The 22,043-nt window shown below is 35.1% G+C and overlaps 1 protein-coding gene across 1 annotated transcript in view; it reads right to left on the bottom strand.

Annotated features, from left to right (window-relative positions):
• Window positions 1–22,043, bottom strand: part of KLHL4 (kelch like family member 4) — a 120,033-nt gene that overhangs the window by 40,633 nt on the left and 57,357 nt on the right. Inside the window, exons 7-9 of the mRNA XM_004611644.2 lie at window positions 14,478–14,702; window positions 12,722–12,884; window positions 10,273–10,485 (exon numbers count right to left, since the gene is read on the bottom strand). Coding sequence (XP_004611701.2) covers window positions 10,273–10,485; window positions 12,722–12,884; window positions 14,478–14,702 — 601 coding nt within the window. The remainder of the gene's footprint in view (window positions 1–10,272; window positions 10,486–12,721; window positions 12,885–14,477; window positions 14,703–22,043) is intronic.

Consider the following 22,043-nt stretch of genomic DNA (forward strand, 5'->3'; position numbering starts at 1 on the left):
GAAAATGAATGCAAGTCCCATATGAAGGGAAAACAAAATATATAAAGCAATTGCTATCAAGTCTGAATGACTATATCAATAACAAAACACATATCGAATATTTTAAGATCTTACACTCATCATTGGGTAGATAATCTAAAAAATGAATAACAGAACAAAATCTTTAAATGAGGAGTTAGAGCAGTAAGGATTCACTGGTATATGCAGGTTTCTCCACAACCTTGAAATTCAAAGTGCATACACCTTAATTTAAAATGGGTTATTCTATTGGATAGATCATGTAGTATGAACAATTCAAGTTTCATGATTACTAAAATCATTCAAGCAGTTTTATATAAAAATAGAGCTATACATTGAGCTATGCCAAACTCAAATATCTGGAGAATAAATAAAATAGTACTGAAAACCAAATGGGTGAATTAAGTAATTGAAGAAGAAATAAAGTATATCCTGGAAAGAAGAATGAATAGATGAGCTATCAGAACATGTGGAGAATAAGAAAACCAATATAAAGAAGAAAATGCATTATAAAGATATAGCAATAATTTAAAAGGGCTCTGGGGTTGAAATGATAGTATAAGAGTAGGGTTAGAATGCAGTGAACCTGGGTTCAATCCCCAGAATCACACATGTTACCCTAAATCCTACCAGGAGTTATCTATGGGTACAGAGAGCCAGAATTAAACTTTGAAAATCACCAGCTGTGTCCCAGAATTGAAAAGAAAGATAAGAATAGAAAGGAAAAGGAAAGGAAGGAAGAAAGAAAAGAAAGAAAGAAAGAAAGAAAGAAAGAAAGAAAGAAAGAAAGAAAGAAAGAAAGAAAGAAAGAAAGAAAGAAAGAAAGAAAGAAAGAAAGAAAGAGGAAGAGAGAAAGAAAGAGAGAGAAAGAGAGAAAGAGAGAGAAAGAGAAAGAGAGAGAAAGAAAGAAATAGAGAGAAAGAAAGAGAGAAAGAGAAAGGAAGAAAGAAAGGAAGAGAGAGAAAGAGAGAAAGAGAAAGAGAGAAAGAAAGAAAGAAAGAAAGGAAGGAAGGAAGGAAGGAAGGAAGGAAGGAAGGGAGGAAGAAAGAAAGAAAGAAAGAAAGAAAGAAAGAAAGAAAGAAAGAAAGAAAGAAAGAAAGAAAGAAAGAAAGAAAGAAAGAAAGAAAACTAAGTAAAATGAAAGCAAGAGGCTTAAAGCACTTAATCTTATGCTTTAAGTTACAAGAAAAAGACTATATGTGGAACCCAGAGTGAATAGAAGAAAAAGAACAATAATTAGAATACTTATAGTAATAAAAAATACAATACAAAAGATCTGAAAGTTCAATAGAGTTTTATTTGAATGGTAGAACAATACAATGCTTGAAATACTTGAAACTTTTACTCACAAAGAATTAAAAACCTAATGAATAGAATCAAAAATTGAAGTAGAGTAATTACAACGGAAGAAATAAAAGATCATAAGAAATTGCTATGGACCACTTAATTAGATAAATTAGAAGAAATGGGAAATATTTTTAGAACATGCTATCTCTAAAGACTGAATCAGGATGATAAAATTAAATGAATTTAACAAAATTAAAACAGTTCAATTACAACAAGGAAACTGAATAAGTAGTAGAGTCTTCCAAAAATAAAGGACAGAGATGATAAAATTTTCATTTTATCAAGTGCAAGGAAATATTCAAATATGTGCTACTATCAATTTTCCTCAAATTTATCAAAAAATGCAAAACCAAAGACCAAAATTAATAAGAGCCCAACATTAAAATAGTGTATATAAAGCACAAAAGTTACAGACTTTTATGCTCCATAAAATTTACTGTGAATATCTTAAACTGGGCCAGAGCCTTAGTACAGAAGGTAGGGCACTTGCCTTGCATGCAGCACACTTAGCTGTGATACCTGGAACCACATATGGTCTTCTAAGCTCAGCCAGGAGTGTGGACCAATCAAATAAAAAATATTTGAGTAAAATTGTAGTGAAATTTATAAAAATTTTGCCTGAACCATTTAAAATAGAGCACATAATGGCTAAGTAGAATATATTCTCAGGATGCAAGGTTAATTCAAAATAGCACTGTAGCATTGTCATCCCTTTGTTCATCAATTTTCTTGAGCGGACACCAGTAATGTCTTCATTTTGAGATTTCTTACTTTTTTTTTTTGGCATATTGAATACTCCCCAGGTAGCTTGCCAGGCTCTGCCCTGTGGGCAGGATACTCTCATTAGCTTGCCGGGCTCTCCAAGAGAGACAGAGGAATTGAACCTGGGTCAGCAGTGTACAAGGCAAACACCCTACCCGCTGTGCTATCACCCCAGTTCATATGCAGATAAAACCCTAAATACTCAAATTCTATTGGAAACAATAAACCAGAAATGTCTATGCAATCAGTTTATAAAATATGGTGCATTTCTATACTCAAAGAACAGGAACAAAAAGGCATTAAATAACAATTTCGTTTACCTATTTTAGTAAAAAAAAGGAGTTTTTATTAATGAAATTTGCTTAGAAAGATTTCAAAGGAAAAGAGAGAAAATGTGTTCAAGAGAGAACACATGAACTTCTCCAGAGCAGGGAAAAGCAAGCAAACATCCGCAGAAACAAGTGAGATATGTGTTCAAAGAGTAGTATATGGGCTTGAAGAGTGAACCTCACTTAATATTTTAATAACATTCAAGTCTTTGAAATAAGCTTACATAATGAGGTAAAAAGTTCTCCCTTGAAAATTATAAATAATTATTAAAAACGCAGAAAAATGAGATTATTCAATGTTTATAAACTGTAATTATCAATTCTGTTACAGTGACCATGAAATACAAAGTATAATACAGATCTCATGCAATCCTTATAAAAATCCCAATGGATTTTTTTCAAGGACATATGAACACTACCAACTAAATTTTGTAGAATCTCAAATTTTGCAGTCTCAAATTTTGTAGAGTCATTGCTATCTCTCCAAACAGGAAAACCATTCTGAGAAAAAAAGGTGGTGGGTGATAATACATTTTCCCTATTTAAACTATCCTATAAGGCTACATTAAACCGGTGTGCTGTTGGTACAAAAGATGTTGGTACGCAGACCAATGGAACAGAATTTAGAGTCCAGGTGTAAATCTTCACATTCCAGATGTAAACATTCACACAATGCGAAGAGATAATTCACAGCAAAGTGTATCCAATACATCATACTGGGAAAACTGAATGACTACATACAAAATAATCAAACAAGGTAAACTTAAAAAGATCAAACTTAAGAAATAATCAAAATTGTTATACAAAAGACAGTAATTGTTATTACTGTGAAAGAAACAAAAGACAATAAACAGTATTCACCTATTAGATATCTTCAATAAGTTTATCAAAAAATTCTCAGCAGCCTTCTGCTGAATCATACAAGAAAATAATGTATTTCATGTTCCAAAAGAAATAAAATCAACTGAAAATTACATTATACGTAAGTTTCCTTTAAAAATTAAGAAATGAGTCAATATTTTAGATAAGTAATGATAAATGAGTTGATTTATTATATGTATACAGAACTTTAAAGGGCTTACTTGGAATTGTATAAATGATTACAAGACAATAGGTGAAGTAATACTAATGTACAAAATTCTCAGTTAAACAGAAATAGTTGAGATAATATAAAAATAGTATTTTATCTATTGCTATTTCTATAACATTAGTCTTCTACTGTCCTGAGAAGGTAAAATATTGAGACAATTAAAAATGTATCAATACTGTATTTTTATGTCAATAATTTTACTCTTCTACTGTCCTGAAAAGGTAAAGTTATTGAAACAGTTATAAATATATCAAATGGGAAGTTAATATTTATTTGGACATTAATATCAATAACAAGGCTATTAATGAACTGAACAACTTTATCTGATTTAATTCATTTTATATTATTTTAAAATAAAGTCCCATTAAAACCATAGAGGAAATTTATTGATCCATAAAGAACTAATTAAGAAGAAAACATAGAAGGTTTTTAAAAGAAAACCAAGGTACACATTTATATGCTTTATAGAAGACTAATTAAAAATTTTTAAGGATATATAAAAGTTAAGTATGAAAGGAGGAAGTAACATAATTTATTTCAGTAGCACCCGGAAGACTGGAATGACAGCACAGCTGGTAGGATGTTTGCCTTGCAGGCGGCCAACCCAGGTTTGATTCCTTTGTTCTTCTCAGAGAGCCCAGCAAGCTACCGAGTATTAAGCCCTCACAGCAGGGACTGGCAAGCTACCCATGGTGTATTCAATATGCCAAAAACAGTAACAAGTCTCACAATGGAGATGTTACTGGTGCTTGCTCAAGCAAATCGATGATCAACAGGATGACAGTGCAGTGCTACATCACCCAGAAGAAAGGTGACAATACTAACATAGAAACTTCCAGAGAACAAAAAATAAATAATATTGCATAATTTAAACTCACAAATGGTAGGTAACAGTTAAAAATACTAAAAGACTCCTCATAAGACTTGGAAATACATGAAGCATGGTTTGAAATATAATTGGAGAAAATTAGAAAAGATCTAATTAGTAGGGTAATAAGATAATTTATTCTCTATTTCAGTAATGAATAGGTTAACAAAACAGAAGATGGTAAGAAAGGGAAACTCATTAGAGAAGCTCAAATAGCAACTAAATGAGAAATCACCTCAAATTCAGAAACCTCTTAAAATTAATGAGCTGTCCACTATGCAAAACAGCAAAGAAATTAAAAAAACCTTAGCAAAAATATGTGTAATTTTAACATTTTTGCTTTGTTCATGGAAACAAGCTTTAGAAGAATACCAAAAGACTTCCTATAAAAAAACAAATGTTGAATATAATAAATGACCATGACAGTTAAAGAAAATGGCAACAAACACTTTAATATCAATAATATCTCTAAAAATCAATGGACTGAAAATCTGTCAATGGCATAAATGTTGCAAGATAGATCAGGAAATAATTCAACATTTTTCTGCTTACAATAGACACATGAAGTCTTAAGTGAAAAGTTAGGAAATAACATATAGGTTAATGGCACACTAAAAATGTAGGGATGGCCATACTTATATCAGACTAAATAGAATTCATGTTAAAGGAAGCAATAAGAGATTGGGCTGGACAATATAGTGATTAAGAGATAGGGATCGTGATCCCTTAAAATGGATTTAACTTGTGTCAATTTAACTATATATGCACCCAGTGAGGTCAGACGTATTTATAAAGCTCCTGCTAATGTATTTAAGGAGATACTCTGATGAAAACACAGTGTTAGTGTTTGACTTTCACACGCTGCTCTCATCATTTAACAAGTTGATCAGAAAGAACATCAACAAGCAAACAGGATTCAAAAATTATGAATTAAAAGAAGTGGGATTAAGAGATATACAGAGGACCCACCACCACCAAAAAGCCAATACTCCTTCTTACCAGTGCACATGGAATAACTTTCCACACTAGACCACCGTCTGAGACATAATTTGATTGGCCATAAAAATTAGAAATCATATCAAATATATTTAGACCAAAGTAACATGAAAGTAGGCCAAAAGTCTAACCAAAACTTTAAGTTGAAAAGCTCTAAACCATGCAATTTTCAGCAATATGGATGGAACTACAGAATAACTTACTGAGAGAAATTAGTCAAAAAGACCTTTCTCATATGTAGGATTGAAAGATATACAGCAATGTAGCAACGAAGGTCCAAAGGTGACATACTGAGAGAACTACCCACACAACTGAGTTGGGGGACTTGAGAGACAGGGCTGTTGGGGTTCTTGGGTGAGGGAAAGGCTGAACAGGTGATGGATGTAGTGTTGGAAGTATGTGTATGAGAAACCATAGTTAATAGTATTGTAAACCACAAAATCTCAATCAACATAATTTTAAATAATAAAAGCTATAACATTAGAAATTGAACAAAATACTATAGAATAAATATTGGATTAAAGACGAAATTGAAAGATTCCTTGAAATAAATGAAAATAAAGACAAACTATTGTAAGCATGGGACACAGCAAAAGCACTATTAAGGAGAAAGTTTAGAGCAATACAGACTTAGATCAAGGAATTAGACAATCATATTAGTTAACACACACTACAGTTGCTAGAAAATAATAAACTTATGAAGTATGAAGTTAATGGCAACTAAGATGGAACCGAAAGCAGAGGCAGAAGGAAAATTATAGGATAATCACTCATCTGTGGCATATAGAAACAAATCAAGAGTACGGGCAATATCAGTCAATGATAGGCCAATAATAAGCCATGATCGCAAAACTAACAGCACCAGATCGGGGCTGGGGGTGGGAAAAATTATAAGGCTGACTGGCATTTACGTGGGGATTAGGTAAAGGGACTAAACAAGAGGGTGGTGCTGCAGGGAGAAAACATATGTACCAAACAATAACTGTCAATCAACAAATAATAGGAGGACTTGTAGTGGGAAAGAAATGTCAGGCTAGAGGTGAAAACAGAGAACCATGGACATTTAGGTGTTGGTGTTGTTTAGCAACTTTCTACATAAATAGTATGAATTCCTTAAACACTATTTAACCTTATTACCTAAAGTATAATAATGTGAAACCTACATTTTTTCTTCATGAATTTCACATGACTCCACAATAGGCAATTATATCTGTTACCTAAATTCTGGTAACATTTCAGACTGTAAATTTTTTACTGCTATTTAGTTATTAATATTTAACATTACTTTTGTGTATGATTTCTCTCTTGAAAAAAATTGAAAATGCTATAACTACAGATTATATAATTATTTTAAAAAACAATACACTTACTCATTCCAAACAGTATTATCTTTTTTAAAGAAGTGTTTTTTTCAAAACCTAAGTAACATAGTAGAGATTAAAACACTACTAACACCTCTCCCTGGAAAGAATTTTACATTATATGGTGCCAAGTCTGAAAAGATTAGCAAATAGAATACAAAAACTCATCAAAAAGATTGAATACATGTTTGATTTTACACACAGTAAATTTGTTTTTATTTATTTTTGGTTTTTTTTGAGTCTTGTTAGTTCTGTTTTATTTTTTTTTAATTTACTATTTTTTATTAATGAATCACTGTGAGGGTACAGTTACAGATTTACAAATTTAGGGCTGTATTTATTTATTTATATTTATTTATTTTTTAATTAGTGAGTCACCGTGAGGGTACAGTTACAGATTTACACATTTTCGTACTTGTGCTTCCCTCATACAATGTTCAAGAGCCCATCCCTCTACCAGTGTCCATTCTCCACCACCAATGAACCCAGTATCCCTCTCACCCCCCAATCCCATCCCCCCACCCCACCCTGCCTCTGGAAATCAATCAACATAATCCATTATATCAATAAAAGTAAACATAAAAATTATATGATAATATCAATAGGTGCAGAGAAAGCATTTGACAAGATCCAATATCCGATCATGATAAAACTCTCACCAAAATGGGTCTTGAAGGAACTTTCCTCAAGATAGTCAAAGCCATCTACCACAAACCTATGGCAAGCATTATCATCAATGGGGAAAAACTAAGGGCCTTTCCTCTAAGATCAGGGACAAGGATGCCTACTCTCACCACTTCTCTTCAATATAGTACTGAAGTACTAGCAATAGCCATTAGGCAAGAAAAAGATATTAAGGGCATTCAGATAGGAAAGGAAGAAGTCAAACTCTCACTATTCGCAGATGATATGATACTATATCTAGAGAAGCCTAAAAGAGGACATGAGGAAATGGAAACATATCCCCTGCACATGGATACAGAGAATCAACATTGTCAAAATGACAATACTCCCCAAAGCATTATACAGATTTAACGCAATCCCTATAAGGATACCCATGACATTCTTCAAAAAAATCGATCAAGCAATCCTGAAATTCATATGGAACAATAAATGCCCACAGATAGCTAAAATAATTCTTGGGAAAAAGAAGATGGGCGGCATCACCCTCCCCAACCTTAAACTTCACTACAAAGCGATAACAATTAAAACAGAATGGTACTGGAACAAAGGCAGAGCTACAGACCAATGGAACAGAGTGGAATATCCCTACACACAACCCCAAATGTATGATCATATAATCTTTGATAAAGGGGCAAGAAATGTGAAGTGGAGCAAGGAAAGCCTCTTCAACAAATGGTGCTGGCATAACTGGGCAACCACATGCAAAAGTATGGGCTTAGACCTCGATCTGACACCATGCACAAAAATCAGATCAAAATGGATTAAAGACCTCAACATCAGCCCACAATCCATAAGGTACATCGAAGACTAGGTCGGCAAAACCATTCACAATATTGAAGCTAAAGGTTCTTCAAAGATGACACGGAACTAAGCAATCAAGTAGAAACAGAGATAAACAAATGGGACTACATTAAACTAAAAAGCTTCTGCACCGCAAAAGACACAGTGACCAGAATACAAAGGCAATCTACAGAATGGGAAAGGATATTCACCCAATACCCATCCAATAAAGGGTTGATATCAAGGGTATATAAAGCATTAGTTGAACTCTACAAGAAGAAAACATGCAACCCCATCAGAAAATGGGCCGAAGAAATGAACAGAAACTTTTCCAAGAAAGAGATATGAATGGCTAAAAAGTACATGAAAAAATGCTCTGCATCATAAATCATCAGGGAGATGCAGATCAAAACAACCATGAGATCCCACCTCACACCACAGAGACTGGCACACATCCAAAAGAACATAAGGAACCGCTGTTGGAGAGGATATGGGCAGAAAGGGACCCTTCTGCACTGCTGGTGGGAATGCCGACTGGTCCAGCCCCTTTGGAAAACAATATGGACGCTCCTCAAAAAATTAGAAATTGTGCTACCATTTGATCCAGCAATACCACTTCTGGGAATATATCCTGGAGAAACAAAAATGTATAGTCGAAATGACATCTGCACTTATATGTTCATCGTGGTACTGTTTACAATAGCCATATCTGGAAAAAACCCAGTGCCCAAGAACAGATGACTGGTTAAAGAAACTTTGGTACATCTATACAATGGAATACTACACAGCTGTTAGAAAAGATAAAGTCATGAACTTTGTATATAAGTGGATCAACATGGAAAGTATCATACTAAGTGAAATGAGCCAGAAAGAGAGGGACAGACATAGAAAGATTGCACTCATCTATGGAATATAAAATAACAGAGTAGGGGCTGCAGTGATAGCACAGTGGGGAGGGCATTTGCCTTGCATGCAGCCAACCTGGGTTTGATTGCCAGCATCCCATATAGTCCCCTGAGCACCGCCAGGAGTAATTCCTGAGTGCAAAGTCAGGAGGTAACCCCTGTGCATTGCCGGGTGTGACCCAAAAAGCAAAAAAAGAAAAAAAAAAGAAAAGTAACAGAGTAGGAGACTAGCAAAAAAAGAAAAAAAAAAGAAAAGTAACAGAGTAGGAGACTAATATCCAATAATAGTAGTATATAATACCAGGATGTTGGCTCTGTAGCTTGGAAGCTGGTCTCACATGCTGGGGGAAAGTCATGCCAGATAGAGAAGGGAACACCAAGTAAAATGTGACTGAAGATCCCGCGCGGGAAGGGAGATGCATGCTGAAAGTAGACTAGAGACTGAACGTGATGACCACTCAATACCCCTATTACAAACCACAACACACAAAAGGAGAGAGAGAACAAATTGAAATGCCCTTCTACAGAGGCGGGGTGGGGTGGGGGGATGGGATTGGGGGATGGGAGGTATACTGGGTTCATTGGTGGTGGAGAATGGACACTGGTGGAGGGATGGGATCTCGAATATTGTATGAGGTTAAAACAAGCATGAAAATGTGTGAATCTGTAACTGTGCCCTCACTGTAACTTACTAATTGAAAAATAAATAAAGCTAAAACATAAATAAATAAAAAAGAAAAGATGAAGTCATGAACATTGCACATAAGTGGATCAACATGGAAAGTATCATGCTAAGCGAAATGAGCCTGAAAGAGAGGGACAGACATAGAAAGATTGCACTCATCTGTGGAATATAAAATAACAGAGTAGGAGACTAATACCCAAGAATAGTAGCATATAATACCAGGAGGTTGACTCCATAGCTTGGGGAAAAACACATCACGAAATCATCATTTTCATGAAATATATAAGGGAGGGTGCAAATATTTTGAGTCTATGATAAAACTGAAAGTTAAATAATCTTCTGAAATGATTAACACGTGGAAGATGACTTTATAGTAGTCTAACGACCTTTTTACATTATGAAAAATATAAACAAATAAACACATCAAAAAGTATAGTAATATTTTACCGTTCCACACAGTCAGAAAGCCTGGAGCAATGATTGGAAGCAGGAGCATCGTGGCCCCCTACAACATATAAGAAACCATTGTATGTTGCAACTCCTACGCCTCCACGCCTTTTTGACATTGGAGCACAAAGATTCCACTTGTTAGTGTGTGGATCAAAATATTCCATCGATTTGAGGCAGGAACTTCCATCACGACCACCGATAGCATATAATCTAGAAAAAAAAGAGAAATGCTTATGCACCTATATTAATTCCAATTTTTGAATAGAAAGGAAATAAGGGAACATTGTTCAAAACATTTCAAGTTTTTCACTACATATTCTATTCCATTACTATTTATTTTGTGTCTAATGATCTCAGTTTATGAATGGAGTGATACCTCAGGGCACTTAAAATTTATGCTAACAACACCTTCCACATTAATTACTAATTAACTGCTAATACTAATTTATTAATAAATTAAAAGTTCACATGTGAAACCAAGGTTAGCGAAATAATATATAAAAATACTGCCAATATTTCCCAATTATACCTCATAATACTGAAAATTAAGTATAAATGGTTTTAAATAATAGGATTTTTCCAAGATTCAAATCCAGAAACCTTACAATTTTATTAAGTTCAAATGATTAGAATCAGAAGGCTTATTATTTTTAATTTAGTATAAAACATTTGTCAGTAATAAGACATTAACTCAATAAATAAGAGGAACTTGAGTGGGAGCTACATTAGCTGACTTCTGTATGCTGGAGGCTGGGTTCAATACCCAACACTGAATGGTCCACTGAGCACCTCTTAGAATGATTCCACAATACTGAACCAGGAATAGTTTCTGAGAACCACCACATATGGTCTCAAACAAAATAAACAGTAATAAACAAAATACCTAAGAATATTTGTGAGTTATGTAATTTAGCTCATAATATTTACAATGTTAATTCTTTTTATGAGCTTTTTATAAGTATAATTTAATTTAACCTTGAATCCAAATAGAATAACACCTAACCATATGCCCCAAATCACCCTTCATGCTTAGCTGAGAATAATAGAAAATCAATAAAATAAAATTATGAGTCAGATGTACTTATTTTAGTCTGTTCTGTCATGGTAGTAAGATATAATTAGTTACCTGAGAAAATTCAGGTCATCCCTGAGCTGTATGTAAGATTTAAGTAACTATAATCAAAGTCTCTTAATTATAGATATGTCATATATCTCCTTGTACAAGGGACCAAATGCCACCTGTATAAAAATTTCCAGTGGGGTCGTTTATATACTTAGACATTGGATTTACATATAGTCAGTATAGACACAAAGCTATCTCTTGGCAGTTACCAATCCTAATGCCTAAAGTTCTTATCATTCAAGTAAGTTTTTAATATAGTTTGATGATCGTTTTCATGTATCCCTTTTCATGAAGCACATAATTGCCAGGAAGAAGTAACAATTCAAGTTCTTAATTACAACTAACATAACTTGGTTTAGCATATTAGTTTGCTTTTATAGTCAAGTGATTGAGAAGAAATAATTTTAGAATGATATGGCTGGATGTAATGCTAGAAGTAGCAAACCAGACTACTCAGGAGTAGATGTGGGAAAGAACAAAATTTCTCTTATTAACTTGAAGTTGCATAAGTCAAAAAATAAGTCATAATGCAAAGAAGTATAATTTTTTGCTTTAGTTTTTGGATCATACCCTGCAGTGCTCAGGTCTTAGCCCAGGATCTATCATCATAATTCACTCCTTTGGTTGACTAGGGATCATAAGGGATGCCGAGAATTAAGTCTGGGTCTGCTGCGTGCAAGCAAGCACCGTACCTGCTGTACTATCTTGCTGATCCCCAAAGCAGTGTATTTTAAGGGTATAATTGTTACTCGTTTACCACTGAAAACATTTATTAAATTTATTATGCATGCATGACAGTTAGGTATCTCATGAATACAAAAATTGATTCAGGAGTTAACAATATAGGGCCATTGGGGCCGGAGCGATAGCACAGCGGGTAAGGCGTTTGCCTTGCACGCGGCCGACCCGGGTTAGATCCCCGGCATCCCATATGCTCTCCCAAGCACTGCCAGGAGTAATTCCTGAGTGCAAAGCCAGGAGTAACCTCTGAGCATTGCTGGGTGTGACCCAAAAAGCAAAAAAAAATATATAGGGCCATGTTCCAGCATTTCTAAATATATCTCAGAAATAATCAATTCTGTTTGTCCCAGGACTATATATTGGAGAGTAAGAACCTACAGAACACTTAACAAAATACCCATTTTAGAAAAAAAATGCAGCATTATTAGGAGAGGGTTCCAACGAAAGTTTTTGTTTTATTATTTATAACTAGGATGTAGTAGTTACTGGGAATGTTTTTTTATTGATGGAACATATCACTGAAGTTCTCTTCCAGAAGACTATAGAACAAACTGCTCATTCTTCATGTGTGGGTTCACTTACTTGTTGTTTAATGCAGCAACACCAACTGAGCTTCTAGGAGCTGACATACTGGCCACATAATTCCACTGACGTCCCTCAGGGTCCCACCTCTCTACAGTATTTAGATAACTCCATCCATCATGACCTCCAACAGCATACATTGGTCCTTCAAGTGTGGCTACACCTAATGGGTAGAACTTGTATGAAATCTCATTACATAATGGAGAGTGTTACTTTATGGAAGCATTTTTAAATGATTTTGTTTGTACATGCATGACTTACTGATCCTGAGATCAAAATAAATCTATCCTCTTAACCCTGAGAAAATTTTTAGATCTAGTTATGATAACAAAGGACGGTACTAATATTGAAATGCTGAATTCAAGTGAGATAATATAAAATACGTTTTCTAGGGAACCATTTTTCCAGAAAAAGGGACCAAATATTTCCTGTCATAATTTCAATGTGTCTGCCTGAAAATAAGCTCTACATAATATATAGCAGTGATTCTCAGATAATTTTTAGAAGTGAAGGCTAACAGTGGTAGGTCTTTATAATCACTGTTTTTTTAATTTTAGAAATAAAGAGGACATGAAATTATGCAGAATTTTGTTGTGGTTAGGTCAGAATAATGAAATAACACAAATATCCCCTTTCTTGCTATTGTTTCTTTGCTTTGGGAATTCATGTAATTGTCTGCACCCTTGCCAACCACCCACCCCCCCTCTTCCCCAGCAGCTTCTTCACTATTTCAATAAACATATTTGTGATATATTCTCATCATCTCTTCAATTCTTTTAGGAATATCAAGTATATTTTGACATTAATATATTGTCAGATAATTTGGGCAATCAATACTAGTCTTGCCTCTGCCACTTCTTAGCTAAGCAAAGGTTAGTTTTTGAAAACATTTCATTAAATATTACGTGTGCGTGTGTGCATGCATGTGTGTGTGTTTCTGTATGTGTGTGTGTTTTACGTCACACACCCACGATGCTCACTCAGAGGCTATTCCTGACTCTGTACTTGGGACACCCTGCTGTGTTATACAGACCATATGTCATTCCAAGATCACCCACATGCATTCAAATATTGTAACCCTATCTCTATGCACTATTCTATGTGCATAGAAAACTCTATGCACTATCTCAAAAATCCCAAAATATAATTTAAAACATTCAAAACATATAATGTATAGTATTAAAAAGATGTACCAAGGAAAATATTCAAGAAAATAAAAATTCTCCACCCTTACAGATATTTTAACTCAATTTCTTGCTGTTTAACTAAATGAGAACCTCTGGATAAAGGATAATTTTAGAGCTCCTATTAAATAAAAAGATATTTTTCACCACTAAATATCCTTTCCACAGACCTGCATCCTTTTTTTCTTTCAAGATGGTACACAATTTCTTTATTTAGAAACATAGTATCTCCCTCACATGAAGTGCTCAAGGATAGACAAAAAATCCTGTTGCAATTTTTGTTCAATAATTTATTATTTCCAAAAATGAATAAGTTCTAAAATTGTACCTCTTTTAAAATAATGATAGGAGACAAATAGACTTCATAAAAATTATTTTAAAGCAGAATTAATAAATGCTGCTTTATCAAGAAAACGTTCATAAGACATTGATATTAGAATAAACTTTTCAGAATTTAGGAGATATTTTCACCAAGTGCTTGGTTGAATCCTCAAAATTTTTAGATCAATATCATTTTTGTAAAGCTCTATTAACTATGAAGTTTTGGATACTATATGCAATTAAGCTCTTACCTAAACCATGTCTATGTGTTGACATTGGAGGCATGACAGTCCAGATCTTGCCAATAGGATTAAAACATTCCACAGTATTCAAAGTTTTTAAGCCATCTCTTCCTCCAACAACATAAAGTTTATTATCAATAACTGCAACTCCAAACTGAAGCCTACGTCCACTCATGATACCAATATCTATCCAGTTGTTGGTACGAAGGTCATATTTTTCTATTGTAGTGGTACCTGTTAATGAAACAATGGCTAAGTCATCTGTATATAAAGCTAAAGGAGAATCATAAGTATTATATTTATGTACCTAAAATTTGAAGCATATAATTAGATACTAAATCTCAAATTTAGTAGCCCAAATTGTTCTTCAAACTAAGAAACAAGGTGAGAGTAATATGTTATCACTTCTGGATCCAAATGAGGTTAGAAAAAAGCCTAAATATTTGATACATGTGATTTATGACTTTATATGAACTTGAAATTGTTTGTCAGTACAACACAGATATTAAAAGCTTATATTAAAAATGAAAAATGAAATTCATTACTATTCACATAACCATTGTACTTTTATGGTAATTCATTATATTCATTTTTGGACATTCTAATTGCTTAATTGTGACTGTTAATTGCAAACAGATTTACTGTTAAGTTTTACAAGTGCTTTTCAATCATAGATATTAACTTTTGCCAGATGAGTTGTGAGGAAAGATTTTCTTCCAGTATGAAGGGTGTCTTTTTATTATAGTCATAAAATTTCTTTCACACTCCTGAAACATCTTAATTTTAGGTAAATCTACCTATTTACTCTTGCTTCTGTTTGCATGAGGAAATTCATTGAGTCATTAAAGTTCACTTTAGAGTCACACTAGCCAAGATCTGGGAAAAACCCTAGTTCCCAAGAATAGACAAGTAGATAAATATAAAAATATATTTAATTTATATAACATATAAACCTTACTTGGATTTAGAAGTGATACCATATTACTATCACCTTGTTTCTTAGTTTGGAGAATAATTTGACCTACAAAATTTAAGATTTATATATATGCAATGAAATGCTATTTAACTATAACAATTATGAAATAATGCAGTTTTCTGCTACATGGATGGAAGTAGAGTGTATTATTTTTATAGATGGACTTGTTCTCTAGATAGAACTTAGTGAAGTCAGTCAGAAGAAAAGTGACAAACAACAATTTATCTCTTGTGTGGGATGTAAAGAAAGTTAGTGAATAACATAGCCAATGGGAAGATAATTTGAAAGCTAGCCTATGGAACTCAGTTTACCAAGGGTGAAGGTGAATGAGCAGATTGTAGAACATTTCTGGAATGAAAATAACATTCTGTTGCTAGCTGTAATGTTCAAACATTGTATATATGAAATGTTACCATTAAAGTTATCATCATTCTTAATAATTGTGACTAAAAAAAAACCTGGAAAGTACAGAATAGAAATTCCCAGTGGCCCAGGTAAGAACATTTCTTATAAATGCTCTTCTGGGCATAAATGCAGCTGCGGGGGCCTTGGCAGGTTCAGAAGATGGCCGCACCCATCCCCTGGACACCCGAGTTTTCAGTCGGGGTAACTGCTGTGTCCAAGAATTTCAGCTGTTTGGGCTTGTGTCTCTTTGGCGATTTAGGTCATGAATCGGAAAAGCAGGACTGGAAGGAATATCTTGTTCAAGGTCTTAGGAATCATACTTTTGATATGTAATCTTCACAGAGATGATGATCCTGTCACCAAGGCAGTGGGAAGCTAGACCTCTCAATAAAGATTCAACAATGGGGCTGGAGAGATAGCACAGCAGTTATAGCATTCTGTCGACATCTGACTGATCTGAGTTCAATCCCTAGCACAACATATGCACCCGCAGTACTGTGGTTCTTAATATGGAGCTAGAAGTAAGCCCTGACCATGGCCAAAGTGGTGTTCAGCTAACAGAACAATTCACCCCCATTTATATTCATCCCCATTTCTAACTAGTTTGTGCTATGCACCAACAGGAACATGCTTTGTATTTCATGCCAACCCCCCACTGTACTAGGCAAGGCCCTCATACTTATAAGGCAAATGATCTACTAGTTTTCATTTATTTCTATAAATGTTATATATTTATTGCATCAAGAGAATCACTCCTGCAGACGTGTGGTACCATATGTGGTGCGGGAATCAAATCCAGGAATACAGTATGAAAGACAAGCATCCAGCTTACTGTACTGTCTCTCCAGCTCCTCCAATGTTTTATTTTTTGTTTATTTTGCTTTAGTAACTGGAATCTAACTAGGAACCTCATGTCACACATCATAGGCTTTTCCAATGAGCTGCATCACTTGCATTTCTTTCTTATTGCTTTCTAGAGATACATTTTGTTCCTTAGCAGCATCATTTGTTCCTATTTCTTCAAGTGTTTCATACATTTTTGTTGTGATTCAAAAATGTGTCTCTGAGGGTTTGGAGAGGTAAAATAGAACTTACAGCAGTTGCCTGTAACACCACTGACTCAGGTTTGAGATATATATATATATATATATATATATATATATATATATATATTATATGTGTGTGTGTTTGTGTATAGCACTGTTGTCCTGTTCATTGATTTGCTCGAGCGGGCACCAGTAATATCTCCATTGTGAGACTCATTGTTACTGTTTTTGGCATATCAAATACGCCATGGGTAGCTTGCCAGGCTCTGCCATCCTGGCGGGATACTTTCAGTAGCTTGCCGGACTCTCTGAGAGGGATGGAGGAATCGAACCCGGGTCAGCTGCATGCAGAGAAAACACCCTACCCGCTGTGCTATCGCTCCAGTCCACTGTGTGTGTGTGTGTGTATATATATATATATGTATATATATGTATATATATATATATATATGCTCCTTAGAACTATCAGGAGCATAGTGTCAAGAGTAAGTTCTCAGTATGTTCTAGTCTGGCCCCTAAAATAAATTAAAAATGCACCTTTTATGTTATTCCATATCATGTTCCATGATGACAACCAAAAGGATTGTAACTAAAAATATAACATTTATGGGGCTGGAGCAATAGCACAGAGGATAGGGCATTTGCCTTGCATGCGGCCGACCCGGGTTCGATTCCCAGCATCCCATATGGTCCCCTGAGCACTGCCAGGGGTGATTCCTGAGTGCAGAGCCAGGAGTAACCCCTGTGCACTGCTGGGTGTGACCCAAAGAGCAAAAACAAACAAAAAACCCATAAAAATATAACATTTATTTATTATAATCAAGAATGTAACACAGATATTTCTCCCTTCCTTTGAAATGTGCCTTTATCATTTTTGTCTTGACAAATTTGATAGGGATATTGATGGGGATCACAGTAAACCTGCATAATAATTTGGGTAAAATGGCCAGTTTAAACATGCTGCTTGTTCCAATGCATGAGAATAGAATATTTTTACATCTTCTTAAATCTTCCACTGAACAGTTATATATAATTTTCAATATGAATGTCCTTCAAAAACTTTGTTAAGATTATTCAGATTATACACCATGTCAACATGAGGAGAGATTAAAAATATGATTATGTTAATAGTTTTTTTGAAAGCTTTTGTCATAATTCTGACATATTTATGACAAAAATTCTAAAGTAAGAAAGGAAGCTTACTTCAATTAGTAAAGACGATAATTAAGTAGAAACCTAAAGGCAAAAAACTAAAATGTCAAAATTCTCTCTCTCTTACATCAGGCACAAGACAAGAATACCTAATTTTGCCACTGGTATTCAATATAGTATTGGAAGTCCTAGCCACATAAATGAGGAAAAAAGTAAATAGACAAAATGCATTTGAAGTGGATAATAAGAAGTTAAACTTTCATTATTTGATGATGGTTTATGAGACTAAAGATTTCAATGAAAAACTAAATTAATACAGTAAAAGTGTCAGACGACAAAATCAATTATATTTTATATTTATATTTAATAATATATTAGCAAAAAATTTAAAATAATCCCATTTAAACTGTTCAAAAAATTCCCACTTAGGGTCAGAGTGATAGTACAGCATAGGGTGTTTGGACTGGAGCGATAGCACAGTGGGTAGGGCATTTGCCTTACACGTGGCCGACTCAGGTTTGATTCCTCCATCCCTCTTGGAGAGCCCGGCAAGCTATCGAGAGTACCCCGCCAGCATGGCAGAGCCTGGCAAGCTACCTGTGTCATATGACAAAAACAGTAACAAGTCTCACAATGCAGACATTACTGGTGCCCGCTCAAGCAAATAAATGAACAACAGGAGAACAGTGCTACAATAGTGCTATAGGGTGTTTGCCTGACATATGGCCAATGAATTAGTTCCCCAACATCCATTATGGTCCACTGAGTCCAGCTAAGGGTGATCCCCGAGCACACAGGCAAGAGCAAGGCCTGAGCATAGCCAGATGTGGACCAAAAACAACAACAACAACAAATTCCCATTTCTTATTTTGCAGATTAGATGCTAAAATTCAAAAAACATCTTGGCTACTGAACTAAGCACTGCAGTAAACACAGATGTGCATATGCCCTCTCAAACTAATACTTGTTTGAGGTGCAAATGCTAAGAAGTAGTTTCACTGAGTCATATGGGAGTTCTGTTCTTTTTTCTGGAGAGATTTCCTCTTAAAGAAACACACCAGGTAGGAACAAATGGCTAAAGGCAATACAAAAGGGGAACTGATTCACACAACTGAGTTTACTGGAGGAAGTTGAAATAAAGGGCTGTTGGGAACCATGAAGAAGAATGGTGGGTACACTGGTGAGGAATATGGTATTGAAAGTATATGCATGGAAAACAATAACTAACAGATAAACAGTCTTATAAATCACAGAGCATCAATCAATAAAATAGTTTTAAAGAATATAACAAAATAAGGACTGTTACACTTACATTACTTACTTAAAATATTTAATAAAATATTAAATACATAATGTATCATCATCATCATCATCATCATCATCATCATCATCATCATCATCATCTCGTTGATCATCGAATTTCTCAAGCTATCTCAGTAACGTTTCCATTCGTCCTAGCCCTGAGATTTTAGAAGCCTCTCTTTACTCGTCCTTCCCAATGAAGCCGCATTGGAGGCTCTTTCAGGGTCAGGGGAATGAGAACCAGCATTTTTACTGGTTTTGGCATATGAATACACCATGGGGAGTTTGGCAGGCTCTCTCTCCCACTTGGGCAGGAAACTCTCAGTAGCTTGTAGGTTCTCCCAGAGAGAGAAGTATGCTTAAAACTGGGAGCTTGGTTTTAACCAGGGGCAGTCCCTGGGTGTGACCGCCTAGCTACTGGAAAATGGGAAATCTGGGCAGAAGAGGCCCAGTCCCAATCCAAGCAGGCTTGGAGGTCTCAGCCCCGGGTCCCACACACCTGGGTTCCTCTGCCGGTACCTTCATGCGTGAGGCTTATCCGAACTTGTGGAGAGGGTCCTTGAGCATGGCTGTGGCTAGGCTCTGGAGGTCTTCAGCTGAGGGAGCTCTGCTTGGGGCGGGGAAGGAAGCTGGAACTCACCTTCTCCAAGGGGCCCCAGGTAAATATAATAGTCTATATTTTGTTCTATTATAAATAGCATTAGTGATTTTAAGTTATAAATCATATAATAGATATTTATAAAAACTTAATATTCTCTTCAATAAAATATCAAGTTATCAGACATAAAGTTAGTTACAGGATTTTGTTGTATTTGTTGCTTTACAAAGAATTGTAGACATGAGAGTAACTACTACCATGGAAATAATTACATTTTTAAGATCTCATTATGAAAGTTTATGATAAATTGCCATACCACTTATATATACTCTCAGATTCTAATTACACATAACAGAGGGGAAATTGGCATCTAAAATCACATGCCTTGGGCTGGAGCAATAGCACAGATTGCCTTGCAAGCGGCCAACCCGGGTTCGATTCCCAGCATCCCATATGGTCCCCTGAGCACCGCCGGGGTAATTCCTGAGTGCAGAGCCAGGAGTAACCCCTGTGCATCACCAGGTGTTACCCAAAAAGCCAAAAAAAAAATCACATGCCTTAACTTTTGCATTATTTTCTATGAGCCTACAAATTATATTTCTATGTATGATTTATGAATTTCTTTAGTTTTATTTACCACATCAATATCTAATGATTGTGAAAGTGGCACATTATAATTTTGATATGTGATTATGCACATAAAGAAATCACTTTTAAAAAGTCAGAGATGGCTTGCTCTACAATCCTGTATTCTCTACTGAACACATGCCTCACTTGTTGTCTCTGTTTCTTTGCTTGCCTGTTTTCACTCTGGAGAAATCTGTGCTCCCTCTTGAACACACACTAGCTTTCCTTTCCTTCACAGCTCTTAAATAAATATTAATAAAATTATCGTGCTTCAAAAGAATAAAAGGGGAAAGCTATACATACCCAAAGAAACACAGTGACGGGTACATGATATTAGTGGAGAATTCAGTACTGTACTTTTGCCAGTTGACAGATCAGCAAGAATAACAGTAATGATACAAGGAGACAGAATAACTGAGAAAAAAGATATATTCAGGGCCTTTCATTCCCACAAAGACAAATAGACATTCTTCTATAGTGTACATGGGACTTTGTCCAGGACAGATCACACAGTAGGGCATAACACAAATATGTGAAGAAATTACATATATAAAAATCATACAAAGCATCCTCTCAGAAAACAAAACCTCAAAGAGAAGGTGGAAAAAACCTACAATATTTGGAAGTTGAATAAAACACTGCTAAATAATGATTGGACAGATTCTTATAATCATGTCACTGTCACTGTCATCCCGTTGCTTATTGATTTGTTCCAGCGGGCACCAGTAACATCTCAAATATTTAGGAATCAACAAAAGTGGGCAGAAATCTATACCATGAGAACTTTCAGTCACTTACTAAAGAAATAGAATATAGCAAAAAGCACAAGGACTAGAAATTGTAGGGGAGTAACAAATGATCTAAGACAATATAATAGAAGATCAGGAGAACTGGTCTTCAGTAGGATGCTAAACCTGGGTACAGGGTGAGTAAATTTAGAAAAAGACTATGGTTGGAGGGATCGATTGAGATGGAAGATGTGTGCTGAAAGTAGATAAAGACCAAACGTGATAGCCTCTCAGTATCTGTATTGCAAAACATAATGCCCCAAAGTAGAGAGAGACTATGGGGGAAATTGTCTTACACAGAGGCAGGGGGATGAGTGGGACGGGGGAGGGATACTAGGGACATTGGTGGTGGAAAGTATGCACTGGTGGAGGGATGGGTGTATGATCATTGTATGATGCAAAACTCGAACATGAAAGCTTTATAAGTGATGCTCATGGTGATTCAATAAAAAAAATTGGGACAGAAATACTAAGACAATTGTCTAGGGAAAGAGTGCCTGCCCAATATTAAAGACAGGCGCAGGTGGGAAAGAAATTGTCTATCTAGGTGGGAGGAAATGGGCATAGTTGCCCAATCATTGTACATGTGAACTACATCATGAATAACTTAGTAAATCTGTAATACAGTGGTTCGGTAAGAAAAGAATCCCAAGGATAATTCCCAAGATTTATTGTCAACCA

Source organism: Sorex araneus, chromosome X, assembly GCF_027595985.1.
Source record: "Sorex araneus isolate mSorAra2 chromosome X, mSorAra2.pri, whole genome shotgun sequence".
In the NCBI taxonomy this organism is placed as follows: Eukaryota; Metazoa; Chordata; class Mammalia; order Eulipotyphla; family Soricidae; genus Sorex; species Sorex araneus.